Genomic DNA, 13,536 nt, shown 5'->3' with positions numbered 1-13,536 from the left:
GGGTCTTTTCTGCATCAGAAACAAAACCAAAGCAGGAACAGAACTCCTCGGCCACCAGTGATAACTAGGGATGCAGCAGAAAGGACGCTCTCCAGGCAGGTTGTTTCTGAACGTTTCCGATGACCCCGCAGCACCCCATGACCCAGCTTTCCTCTATGCAGTCACGTGGCCTTGGCGCCCGTCCTGCCTGTCTCAGTAATCCTCTGCAGTGAGAATGGGGTGTCACAGACCCCGACCAGGAGCACGCGGAGGGCACTGGGCGAGCTCCAGCACCTGGTGACCCTCACCCCTGACTTGGCCCCACTGGGTCCTGACTCCTCCCCGCTCCGCACCCTCAGTGACCTCTGGAACCTGCATCAGGACCTGAGGGCGCTGCAGACCCTGCCACTCAGAGTTGGGACTTCCTAACTCCAGGTGGAGAGGGAAACCCAGACAGGAGTTCCCAGGCCACGCAGGGTTTGTGGGCAGAGGCAAAACCAGCTGCTCGTGTTCAAGCAAACAGGATTTTAATTCAAAATATGCTGGCAGCATACGCATCACCTCCTGTGTTTTCTCGGGTGGAGGAAAAAGGTCAAATGGAAATGCATCCTCCTCCTCCTCCTTCTGCCCCTGAGCAGGGAAGGAACCCCAGGTCCTGAGCCAGGGGGGCATATGCTGCCCTGTGCACCAGGAGTTCCACCAGGCGGGCCGTGACCTGTCCCTGTTCACACCGCTTCTGTCTCTCCTACCCTGTACCCCGGTCCCCTTTGCCCAGGCTGGGCCCTCCACCCAGAACTCCCCCCACAGCTGCCATCTCCTCACTAATTGCCCCCACCCTCCCACCTCCAGGAGCACAGGGACACACTCGGCGCCCACCGGCCCTGGCCTGTGTGGTGGGTGTCGGGTGGGCGCTCTCTGAAATCACAGTTATAGCTGGACAGCTACGGTAACTGCTGACTGCTGCGGGTGTGACACTGCTGCCCTCCGAGTGGGTGCACAGGGGGCGATTGCACTGCAGCTGTGACTCACCACTAGAAATTAGCAACCGAGACCCTGCCAAGCCTGTGACCCGGTTCCTGTTCCTGACGGAGAGTTTTAAGTCTCTTTATAAGTTTTTTTTTTAATATATTTTATTGATATTTTACAGAGAGAGGGAGAGAGATAGAGAGTTAGAAACATCGATGAGAGAGAAACATCGATCAGCTGCCTCCTGCACACCTCCTCCTGGGGATGTGCCCGCAACCCAGGTACATGCCCTTGACCGGAATCGAACCCGGGACCCTTCAGTCCGCAGGCCGACGCTCTATCCACTGAGCCAAACCAGTTTCGGCTATTTACAAGTTTTTGGTTGATGTTTTTACAAACACAGAGCAAACCTTATGGCACTGAACCCGAGAACTTTCTAAAGGAGGCACCTTGTCCTAAGCTCCGAAGCCCACCGCACACCCCACACCAGGCTCCGTGCAGAAAGGCCCCGAGGAGAGGTGGACACAGCAAGACCCTTAAATGCCTAGAGAAGCAGCAGGCACTCCAAGTGCCCTAGACAAGTGCCAGGCAGCCCTCGCCTGTGCCCTGCGTGTGGCTGCTAATGATGAAATAAATCCTAGATGGCCCTTTAAAGCCAGCATTTTGGGTACTTTTTCTCCTTTCAAAAGAGTAAAACCCCTTCTGTAAAAGGTGAGCCGGAAAGGCCAGCCTGCACGGCTCCACATGAGTGGGCACGCAGACTGCAGCGGGAAGTGCCTGCCTGGTGGCTGATCACTTCTTCAAACGTGAATGAGGAGCTGGGGGAGTGAGGGGGGCGGGGGGAGACCTTCAGCAGGCGCGATCAGATGTTTATCCTTTGGGAGCGGCCCAAAGTGGCCAGATAAAGCAATTTTGTAAAAAGTTTCCAGCAGATGCCTTTGGGAGGAGAAATGTGAGTTTTCTGAATCGTCCTGTGGTAGCTACAATGGCTGTCCATCCGCTGCCCAGCCAGCCCATCCCCCCTTCACGGAAGCACTTAAGCCACTTAAACACATTAGCATCTGGATGGAGCGACCTCCTCGGGCTGTGCTGGGTGGGAGGGGGCCCGCTCTGCTCGGGATTGTGCGGCTTGTTCTAATCCGTGCCCTTTGAAGGCCCCAGACTGATTTGTGACACATGAGTCCAAAAGCCACTTTGGGGGGCTTGACCCGCTTAGCTGATCTGTGCTCTGAATGTCAATGGCCTGTCCCGGAGTGTGCTCTGGGGCTGGCGCTGCCTCCCCTGCCCCCTGACCTGGAGGGGGTCTGCGCCCAGGGGCAGGTGACAGGGCTCACACCCTGCGGGCTCAGCCCAGGACCTGGGGGGCTCCTGCTTTCCCCGGGCGCAGCCTTGCTCAGCACCAGGACCTCACCAGAGCCACGCAGAGGAAAGTGTTTTAAGAAGTGAGAAGTGGTGGTTTCCTTGCCATGGTCTTCTAAAAAATAAACATCATCTAGCCCTTCTTTTAAAAAACAGCTTTACTGGGGTGTTTCTATCTAAGCCACAACCCCGTGAGAGCCTCCACATCAGACCACTGGCCCCAGACAGCAGCCTGCTTGTCTCAGACATTCCCCACGTGACTTGTTCTCCCATCTTGTCAACATCCCATCCTTCCAACACGTGTGAACATGGGTGTCGGCCCTTCAGAGCCCTGCTCTTTCTGCGGCAAGTGGTCACTTTGAGCGTGTCCTGCACTTGCTCTATTACACGTGTGTCTTGAGTACCCCTCCCAGTCTGTCTGCATTTTCATGCCCCTCAGAGCCACAGGTGGGTGAGGGGCTCACGTGATCTGCACATAAGCACACACATGCTCACACACACACAGGATAAGACAGAAGATTTTTCTAAACAAGCCCAAATTTAGTTTAATTCTTAGCCAATCAGATGCTAGCCTGGAGGGCAACAGCGCCACTCATTCCTGTCCCCGCTGCTGCTCAGCCCCCGCCCTCCCCTCTGTCAGGGCTGGTGTCCTCCTCAAGTCACCTTTGGCTGTGTCGCCTTCCGGGTCCTGTCCAGCTGCCCCAGGTGTCTCTGGGGCTGGTCTCACTGCAGTGTGTCCTCCCGAACCGTGACTGGTTGTGACTCCACCCGCCCTCCCTGCTCGCTCAGGCTGTTCTCAGCCCAGCCGCTCAGCGAGATGCCCCGTGGAGTGAGTGCAGGTCGGGGTGGGGAGACAAGTCTGCCTTCAGGCACCGCTGGGGACCTGCTCTGGGGTCCCTCCACAGGGAGCTGTGAAATGGGGTTGAAGAAAGGTTGAGGCTGGGACAGAGGCCAGGAAAAGAGCTGATTGCTTTGAGGTGAGGAGGCCTGCGGGCAGCCAGGCAGGGGACTAAGTTTCTGTGTCTTTCCCAGACTCTCTGCACAAAGGCCACGATGCAGACGGTCCGGGCCGCCGACACCAACGAAGTCGTGAAGCTGATTTTCCGGGAGTCAGACAACGACCGGAAGGTGAGAGCCTGTCCCTCTGGGTGGGTGACCCATGGCAGCCACCACGGCTGTCCCGAGCTGGGAGCGTGGGACTGGGCCTGTGCCCCGCTCTGCCCCTGCCTGCGCTGACGGCCGCATCCTTGGCAGGTGATGCTGCAGCTGGAAAAGAAACTCTTCGACTACTTCAACCAGGAGGTTTTCCGAGACGACAACGGCACTGCGGTGAGTTCTGTTGTTGCACACGTGACCTTGTGTCACCTCAGGAGCCTCAGGTGGCAGGGGACGGAATGTGGGGGCCTGGGCCTGGAGGGCTGTGTCTCGCGGTTTCTCTGAGACCTGGGTGGCCAGCTAGTGCAGACCCCGCGGCGGTGCCTGCGTAACAGCAGCTTCTGACCTCAGAGGCTCATACAGGTGTGAGTGCACACTGCCCGGGCCACTGGGCATGTCGAGGGTCACCCTCACGTCAGTCACACGCAGGGAACAGGGTCACTCGGTCCACCTGGGGGACAAGATAAATGGGGTGACGAGCCATTGGAGGGCCTCTCCCCTCCGCGGTGAGGCAGCAGCACGGCCACTGGGACAAACTACCATCGCAGGATGGATGTGCCCGTGCCGGACGCGGCCCCAAAATCCATCGCATCCTTCATCAACCACCGGTCTTGTACCCGTCTGACAGAAATTTAATTCAAGCTGGCTCCTGAAAATAATTATTGTATTTTAAGAGTAGTAATCATTGGCCGGGACATGATTGAATGTGTCCATGCCTATTGACTTTTCCTATGATTTATAGCTTTGTTTAGTCGATATTCCCATCGAAATTGTATAATTAATTATAAGTGTGGCTGTCAGGCTGCAGGATGGAGTGCCCTGGCGAGGATTTGGAGAGATTAAATTTTCCTGGGCTGTCCCGGCCGGTCTGGGGATTTCCACGGAGCTCGGCCTGTTGGTGGAGGTGTTTGCTGTGTGTTTAGCAGCTGCTCCAGCTCAGGGCTCATTGATTTTCGGCTCTTTTCTTTATCAGTGCTGCGTCTCGGCAGCAACAGTGGAATTTGTGTGGCCGGGATAGCTCCTGACAGATACATATGATCAGCCGGCTGCTTTATCATTGTCCACACCGCCCTGCGCTGTTTTTCACTTTGTAATCAAGAAGAATGTTTGCGACACATGCGGAATTGGTTATCATGTTTGTGAAAAATCTCAAAGAGAAACAAATGATCCACAGACAGGCAGCATAATTTCTAATCAGAAACCTCTCACATCCGGTGTGTGGTGCCCGCAGCAGGGCTCCCGGACCATCGTTCTGCATGGCTCGGGGCGCAGAGTCCCCAGGCCCTGGCACTCGGGGCACCGCCACATGCTGGTCCCACAGGGGAGGGTCCCGCCAACCTGTCAGAGCCAGACAACGGGCCGAGCTGGCCCCGCACCCACCCTGCCCAGGGCAGCCAGGCTTGGGGTCTGATGGCCAGCATCAGGGCTTATGAACGCCGCAGCGGTCGCCGCACAGGTTGGCACCTGTTTGTGTGGATGTGGCATTAGCCTCTGCCTTCCTCCTCTGGAAAGCCCTGGAGGGTGAAGAGCGCCTGGTTGTCCTCGTCTTTTGCCGGCGTACCCGCACAGCCCCTGGCACAGCAGAGGCTCAGTGCTCCCACGTGGAATCAGATCGAAGGAGCATTTTTGAACAGCTCCATGTTGGCAAGCCCCTAGGCACTCAGGGTGGGGTGGGTGTGGCCATGCTGCAGGGAGGACTGGCAGGGCACCTACGGACGGGGACCCTGGAGGGCTGGGTCCTCCCCAGTTGGCGCTGCTCCTCTTTTAGCAGCTGGAAGATTCCAGCTCATTGCAAACCAGATATTTATTTGCTCTTCTTTTTACCTAATACCCTTAACAAGTGGAAGATGGGTGAGATTCAAGTGACTCCATCCCTAAATGCTGCCACCCAGACAGATGGGGTGGATGGGGGGGTGGCTAGGAGGCTGCAGGGATGCCTGGCCCTGTTCAGTGGAGCTGGGAACAGGAACGGGAAACTGCCTCATGCTCAGGCCTCGCCAGCTGCTTCTCCCGGAGTTTTCCAGCTTCCGTGACAAACTCCAGGCTGTGCTTATTGGAGCATGTGTGTGTGTGTGTGTGTGTGTGTGTGTGTGAGAGAGAGAGAGAGAGAGAGATAGAACTGTCTCTCCAGTACACACTTGCATGTAAACACATTTGTAAGCACAGACACACACTTACGTTAAGGACTGGTCCACACCCATGTGCACACCTCCCCTTGAAGGTGCATTTCAGTCCCCGAGATGTTCCCCCACTCTCAGCCAGAGTTCTCCCCTCCCCTGCCCCTCTCCCTCCCCCCGGCCCTCACTCCTAGCACCATCCCCCAGGACCCAGAGCCCTAGCCGCTGGGCAGTGTTTAGCCGGTGAGGTTTCCACCAGCGCTTCTCACCAGCAGATGTGGGCTCACATGGCCCCGTGGGGTCCAGACCCCCAGCCCTGGGTCCTGAGCCTCACCAGGCAGGGTGTGAGGCTCTCTATGACGAGGTCTGCAGGAATGTGAGACTGAAATTCTAAAGCTATGTGGAAAATGGTCCCCTTTGTGCATAAGGAGCTTTGGGTCACTCCTCTCAAAGCGTAAGTGCCACAGCCAGTTCCTTCCCGGGGGATTTCCACTCTGCTTCCCTCTCGCCCAGCCAGGGGACCGCTGGGGCACGCGGGGGCGGGGGGCTGCCTACCATGCTCAGGTAGCAGCCTGGCACACGGTAATTACTGTGTACATGGCGCTGCGATCGCACGCTTCGGGGGTGATGGATGAGGTGGCTTTGAGGGGGCCCCTGCACGAGGCCACGCTCCCACCCAGCTGGGAGGGGACATGATTAATGAATGCATTCCGAGGGCGTGTGTGGTGACGGCTCATCACAGCCCAGTGTGGCCAGACACTGTGCGTTGCCCCTTCCTTCTTGGGCACCATGCTGTCTGTGGTGTGCAGACCTGGGCCATTTTTATCAGCTTCCTACGTGAGGTGGACACTGCTTACCTCTGACTTAGTTTGGGCAAAATGGGAATGGTGTGCCCGCCTCAGGACGCTGCCTCTGTAGGCAGTGCCACTGAGGCCGCCCCGGGCCTGCCCCCACCTGTGTGGCTTCAGCAGTGAAGCGGCTGCTCAGCAGTGCACGTGCGGGTTCCGGGGCCAGATGAACGGGAGCCCTGGCAGAGGGCTGCTGGGCACCCACGGGCCCCTGGGGCCACCACTGGGTGGCTCTCAGTGGGAGGGGGTGGCCTGCACACAGGCCAGCCGACTATGGGGCAACACGTGTTCCTGAAAGCTACAAGGCCCCTGCCGCTCCAACCACCACACCCCGTGATCTTGCGATGCCCCAGACAGGCGCACTAATGACTGTATTTTTTTCCTTTTCTTTCTTCAGCTCCTAGAATTTGACAAAGAGCTGTCTGTCTTTAAGGACAGGCTGTATGAACTGGACATTTCGTTCCCTCCCAGGTAAGGAGCACCTGCTGGATGAGCAGGTAACTGCCCTCTCGGGCGCCAGTGCCCCTGTGCAAACCAGGCCTCTGGCCCTTCCCACAGCCTGAAGAGAGGAACCAACCAAGAGCAACGAGTGGTTCTGTCTTTTTTAAAAATATATTCTTCCAGGGCACAAAATGCGGCCTCCTCAGATGTGAGGGGCCACAGGCGGCTGTGTCTGGGCCTTCCAGCATGGTCTGCAGCTGTAGCGACCCATTTTCCCTCTGACCAGCCACACACCCAGGGCCTCCCAGGGGCCTGGATTCAGCAGAAAGAAACGACAGGAAGTGGCCAGTCCCTGGTCCTGTGGCCCTCTGACCTCAGGTTCCAGGCTCGGGCCAAGAGAGCCAGGAGCTCAGAGCTCAGGGTCAGCAGACCAATGGGTGCTGAGGGTCAGGGAGCCGGAGAAGCAGGGACTGTGGGTTCCGCTCAGCCCTGTGGCCATGGGGTTGGTGCGCAGGCCAAGTCTTGAAGGCCCACGTGAGGGAGTCACAGTTACCACTGTCCGGGGTGCTGACCGAGCTTGTCTCCCTCACGCTCCAATGCTGCTTTAAATGTACAGTGAAGTGTGCGCTGAGTACTTCAGAGACATTTGAAATCGGAAGACATTCTCGGGGACTTGTTCAGACTTCCCCTTCCTGTGGGTGGTTGGCCAGATATCCTGATTGTCCCTCCCATTTGGACAGACTCACGGGGATCTTGCTCAGGGCTTTGCTGAGCTGGCTGAGGACAGAGGAGGCCTGGAGCTGCCGCCAGCCAGGGTGCAACACTGTGGACCCCTGTGGCCCACACTGGCCTCTGCCTCTCAAGTTTCTCCCAAACCGAGTGGTCATCCATCCCCCACTGCCCAGATCTCACTGGAAGTCCTCCCTCCCTTTGCTCCTGTTGTTTTTTTAAAACCATGTCTGTGACCACCAAATAGAGTTACAGCTCCCTGGGCTGCCATGTGGGTGTGCAGAGCTGTTTCAAGCAGAAGCACAGATGGCAGATGGCAGGGAAATGGCCAGGATGGCATTTGTAGGGTCAGTACCTGAGCAGGTGTATTCTCTGATTCTGCCATGAAATACGTGATCTCAGGCATGGTGTGTGTGTGTGTGTGCGCGCGCATGTGCACACAGGAGTATGAGCTCGTGTATATGGGTAAGTTTGTGCATGTATGCTCTGCATGTTGGGTGCATGTTGTGTATATGGGATGTGTGCCCAAAGGAATATGTGCATGAGTGTACTCATGTGTACACTGTACAGCTGTATGTGCATCTGTGCACATATGTAGGCACCACATAGGTATGTATGTGCATGTATGTGTGTCATATGTTTGTGTATGCATAGGTACAGTGTGTGTTCAGGATGTATGTGAGTGGGTTATGGATAATTGTGCACATGTGTGTGCATTCCATTGATTTGCTTATGTGTGTACAGTGTCTACACGTGCATGGATGTGTGTATGTGGGGCGGTGTGCATGGATTTGAGTGTATGTACATTGTGCGGGTATACATGTGTGTATGCAGAGTTGGTACATGCAAGCATGGTTGTGTGTGTAAATGTGTAGGTATATGGATACATGTATGAGTGTTCACATATGTCATATGGAATGTGGGGATGTGGGTTTTGTATGCACGTGTAGCTGGGTATGTGTACACATGGGCCTGTGTATATGTGTATATATATGGGGTTGTGTAAGATATGCACTGAATGGGTGTGGGTATGTGTGTGTGCATGAGGTATATCTGTGCGTATAGCTGTGTGCATGTACATGGATGTATACATGGGAGTATATACATATGTAAAATGTGTGTGAGTGCACATGCAGTTTGTATATGTGGTGTGAGTCTGTGTATAGGTGTGTGCATGGGTGTGGATATGGATAGGTATGCTACCTAGATGTGTATGGTGCATAAGTGTGTGTGTGGGTGTGCATATTGTGTAGGTGTGTATGTTGTATGAGTGTGGATAGGTCTAAGTCTGGGTGTGTGTGGGTGTGTATATCACATGGGTGTGTATGTTATGTGGGTGTGCATGGGTCTGAGTCTAGGTGTGTATGGCTGTGTATGTTGCATGGGTGTGGGTTTGTATATCACATGGATGTGTATGTTGTGTGGGTGTGCATGGGTCTGAGTCTGGGTGTGTGTGGTGTGTGCATTGTGTGGGTGGGTACCAGGTCACCCTGGGGAAACAGAGGCAGGAATTCCATCCCCTCATGCCAGGGCCCAGTCAGGAAACCCCAGGGCCTGAGGCCAGACTGCTGGGCGTGCAGCTGCCCAGTGGCACCCAGAGACGATGTCTCACTGGGGCCTGTTTTCCCCCAGGATGCCCAGGGTGGGGGGCACCCTGTGATGCCCAGGAGCTGCTGCCCACCAGCCCCAGGGCCACTCCTGCCTGGGGGTCAGGGAGGTCACTCCTTGGGAAAAAGCACCCATGTCTGAGGCTGTCTCATCACCTGATGCCGCCTCATGTGTCAGGGCGTGTTAGCTCCCCATGTGGCCAGGCTTCCAGCACTGCCTGGGAGGTGGGGAGGACCGGGCTTGTGGAGCATGGGTGTCCTTGCGTGTTGGCTCCATCTCTCCAGAGCGCAGTTCCATGGACCTGTGGGTCTCTGCCCCTTCAGCTGTGGCTCTTGTCTTCAGAACCTTTCGGTACCTTTTGCCCTTGTCATTCAAGGGGTGAACGCATTGCAACCTGGCGGAACCATCTCGGTCCCTGTCCTGGTGGAGGTGAGCTCACCAAGGGCCTCCCACAGAGTCGCGAGGGAGACATTGTCCCCAAGTGTGGTCGTGTCGCTGCCGGAGGTGCAGAGGGTGGGAGCGCTCCTCCCCTGAGCTCCCGGTGGCTGCAGGCACCAGTTAGTCGCACACCCATGAGAGTCCCCCAAGACATTTCATTAGCCATGGGTCTCATAATGAGAGTGGGGGTTCTTGCCAGCAACACCATCTGTTACTGTTCTCCATGGACTAGTAGGACGCCACTCCTAATGGGTTATAACTTAATGCTGCCTGTCATTGTGCTAGAAAAGGTGCTAATATTTCAGACATTTATAGAGCCTTCAGCACACGTTCTTCCCAGTCTAGGCCCAGCATGCGTATAGCACCTTCATTAGGGACAACTACAGGTGGCTGCGTGGCAGTCAAGAGGCAACGTTGCCGCAGGCCCGGGCTAGACTTGCAGTAGCAGGAAGGTCACTGCAGAGGCCCAGAGCTGCCCCGCCTGTGCCTCCGCCGAGACGCTGGCAGCCCCGCTACGAACAAGGCCTCCGACGCCCCACGGGGCCCATGGGCTCCGCAGGTAAAGAGCCCTGTGGGCTTCGAGCGGCGGTGGAGTCCAGATGTGGGCACCTGCTCTCTGAAACGCCGCTTTGAGCTGGCGAAGTGACATGAGTGTTTGAAGTTAACGTTGGTGGAGAAAGCTTCCTCGCCCTGTGCCCCGGCCCTGCAGAGGGGCAGGTCAGATGGGATCACAGCCGCCGCCGGGAGGCAGAGGCCTCACACGGTGGGAACATGTTCACAGGACAAGCCCAGGTTCTAGCTTGTAAAAACGGGATAAACCGCACCACACCAATCTGTCTGCAGGAGGCTGTCTTCCTTCAACAGGTACATTTGTTTTTCAGTTAAGAACCAGGAGGCTCTTTCAAACGTTTTGTGAGCCGTGACTTAAAGCTTGACCATCTAGGGTTCTCATCTATAACAACACAAGGAACATTGTAAAATCCGTGCAAGAAGGATGAGCTCCCTGCTGTTTGCCAGGCCTGGTGCTCAGGAGGTGTCCATCTGTCCAGCTGGTCCCTGAGCGCTGGTTGCATGCTGCCCATTGGATGCTCAGGACCAAGCACTGAGGGGTGATGGGGCAGAGAACCAGTGGTAGGAAAAGCAGGCGACCCCCAGTGCCCTGGTGCAGCTCTGCCCGGGCAGGGCCTGCGCCCCGTGCCACCAGCTTCCCTCACCTCTGGCTCTGGCCTGACTTAGTAGTTTCCGTGGGGCCACATCCTCCTTCAGTCTTTTTCTTTGAGTCTAGTTTGTTGCTTTTCTTCTCTAGGAATTTCGGTAACACCTGGTATTTTCTGAGACCATGTATTTGAGGCCCGGGTTGTGAACATGGGAATAGCTAGTGACACCTCCCCCACCATTTCTCTGTAACCACGCCGCCTCTGTGCAGGGCTGTAATATGGGGACAGTAGCTTCCTTGCCAGGAGATTTCGAGGGCCCTGTCCTCAGCTCCCTGAGGAGCACGGCAGCACCCCCCTTTCCTGCCCCTGGTGGGGCTGGCTCAGGAAGGGCCCCCCTTCCTGCTGAGACTGGGCGGCCCAGGAGATTCCCGCAGATTCAGCCAGCACAGCGGGGCTTTGTGTTGTCAGCCTCAGGCCTTGGTGACGCCCCAGCCTGCCCAGCCTGCTCACATGGAGACCTGAGCTTTGTGGGTAGGGCTGGTCTCCCAGCAAAAGGGCCACTGCCCACATCCTGGGGTGCAGGGAGCGGGGAGGGCGAGGCCCAGAGGACAGGTGGGCGATTGTTAGCTTTATCACCATGCCATTCATTATGGCGATTTCTCCCCCGCTGTCCGCGTCCCCACCCTGCGTGGGGTTTGCTTTCAGATAAGTCTGAGTGCACAGCAAGCACCATATTAATCAATGTCAGCTCCCCAGGGAGCAGGCCCCAGCGCTCTGCTGCTGGGCCTGCTAAGCAGCGTCCCTTCCACCACCCGCACCCCCGTGCCTGGCCAGGGAGAGGAAGGACGTGGCACTGCCAGGCTCCCCTCTGGGCCACACTGGCTTCCCCAGACCCATCCAGATGAGCAGCACCCTCTTGGCTCCTGGCCTGGTCCTGGGAGTGGCTGGGGAGCCCCAGTCTATGGGGGTGAGGGATTGGCCATCACTCTGGGCTCTCAGCCACCCACCCCCCACCCAGGAACAGAGAGGCGGCAGACCCAGCGCTCTCTCGCAGCCCCATAGTGTGCGCGGAACCGTCACTCAGAGCTACTAAAAGTCACTTTTGGTGGTCTGTTCACACCAGGCCCTGCTGGATTTGCACGGCACCTTGGTCCTGGGGTGCGTTCCCTTGGGGGCATCGGGCATCGTGATGCAGCCTCAGGCAGGACCCGACCAACTGACCGCAGGTGCTTTCTGGGAGGGGAGTTTCTGGCGTAGGGAGGGCGTCGCACTACTGCTGAGGAGAAACGGTGGTTCCTGGGCACGTGGACATCAGCCCTGTCTCTGTCGAGACTGCATCCCCGAGTGGCCCTTTGCAGCCTGGCTCCTTCAACTCCTGGGAGCGCATGTGGCCACATACCTGCCCCTCATCTGAAGCCCCAAACAGGGGCTGGGGCCAGGGAGCCACATGGCTGGACACCCCTCACGGCACCACAGGGCAGCGATGGAATGCTCTGGGAGCAGCAGGAAGCACCTGACTCACCACATCCGGCTCAGGCCGCGGGGAAGAAGCAGGCCCGGGGCCATCAGAACGTCCCAGGGCCACAGACTCCCCTCTGGGTAAACTTGTTTGCAGCCACTTCTTGGCAGAGACCCTCCCAACTTCCTCCCAACCTGCAAAGACCAGCTGGTGGTGGGCTCCAAGCCTGCAGGAACTCTAACCTCTCCCTGACCTTTGCCCCCAGTGGGGGCGGGGGGTGCTTAGTGTTTTAGCAGGTTGTCCCTTTGGAAAGGGGCAGGCCTGTGTGGGCCCCACTGCAGGCATCTGATTGGATGGCGTGCCCCAGGCATGGCAGGTCCCAGTTGGGTTAAACTGAGAAACCCTGAGCGAGGCGCCTGTCATGTGGAGACAGGCCGGCACGTGCTGCCACTTGTCCTGCGAAGAAGTTTGTGGGGCAGCGGTGCTGTTGGACGTGGGAACCATGCAGCTGTTTAACCACATTGGCTGCGCTGGTCTATGGTGGAGGAAAGCAGGGGTTTCCAGCACGGGCCGGGGTCACAGATCTGAGCCTGGGGTCTGGGCCATCCAATCAGATGCCTGCAGCGGGGTCCAGAGCCTGTGGGGCTGGAACAGTGAACTCGGCAGAGATACCAGGTACGGTGCGAACCCCAGCCGCCTGTTCAGTGCTTGAGGCACAGGGACGACGCGGGGCTCAAGGCCCAGAGCAGAGAGACCAGGAGGTGGCCACGTGCCCACGACAGGAGCAGCCCAAACAGCTAATCACATTCTTCTCTTTTCCTGAAACAGGAAAATTTAATAGAGAATAAGGTGCCGTTCACAGCAAATACCGTAGAGTATTTTGGAATTAACCCACACAAACACATGGGCTTTCACAGGAGAAATGTTCGTCCCTAGCGAAGGCCGTGCAAGGTGCACCACAGCAAGGGCGTCCGCACTGAACAGCCAGCGCTCTCCCTCCACAAGGCCCAGGCGTTCAGTCCTTCGTTGTAACTGCACCGCAGTGCCCACCAGTGTCCACACGGGCGGGGCTCGCAGTTTCACATGCACCGGGGAAGGCCTGTTGGGCAACGCAGCCCCGAGGCAGACTCTTCCAGTGAGTTCCAGAAAGAGGAGGGAGCTGCCCACAGGCAGAGGGACGTGAGGGGCCTGGATAGGCGGCTACAGGACACTGAACAGGTAGCCAGTGTCTGAGGACATAGCGCTGTGCACAGCTGGTGGCCACAGGCCCAACCTTGGGG

General features: G+C 57.2%; 1 protein-coding gene across 1 annotated transcript in view; it reads left to right on the top strand.

Moving 5' to 3' along the window:
* The window catches only part of INPP5A (inositol polyphosphate-5-phosphatase A), a 140,152-nt gene that overhangs the window by 122,953 nt on the left and 3,663 nt on the right, over window positions 1-13,536 (top strand). Inside the window, exons 10-12 of the mRNA XM_081104480.1 lie at window positions 3,337-3,432; window positions 3,559-3,633; window positions 6,822-6,895. Coding sequence (XP_080960606.1) covers window positions 3,337-3,432; window positions 3,559-3,633; window positions 6,822-6,895 — 245 coding nt within the window. The remainder of the gene's footprint in view (window positions 1-3,336; window positions 3,433-3,558; window positions 3,634-6,821; window positions 6,896-13,536) is intronic.

This window comes from Myotis nattereri (genome assembly GCF_964212035.1).
Source record: "Myotis nattereri genome assembly, chromosome: 13".
NCBI lineage: Eukaryota > Metazoa > Chordata > Mammalia > Chiroptera > Vespertilionidae > Myotis > Myotis nattereri.
The sequence above is the reverse complement of the archived record's forward strand: the minus strand, read 5'-3'. Positions and strand labels throughout refer to the sequence as shown.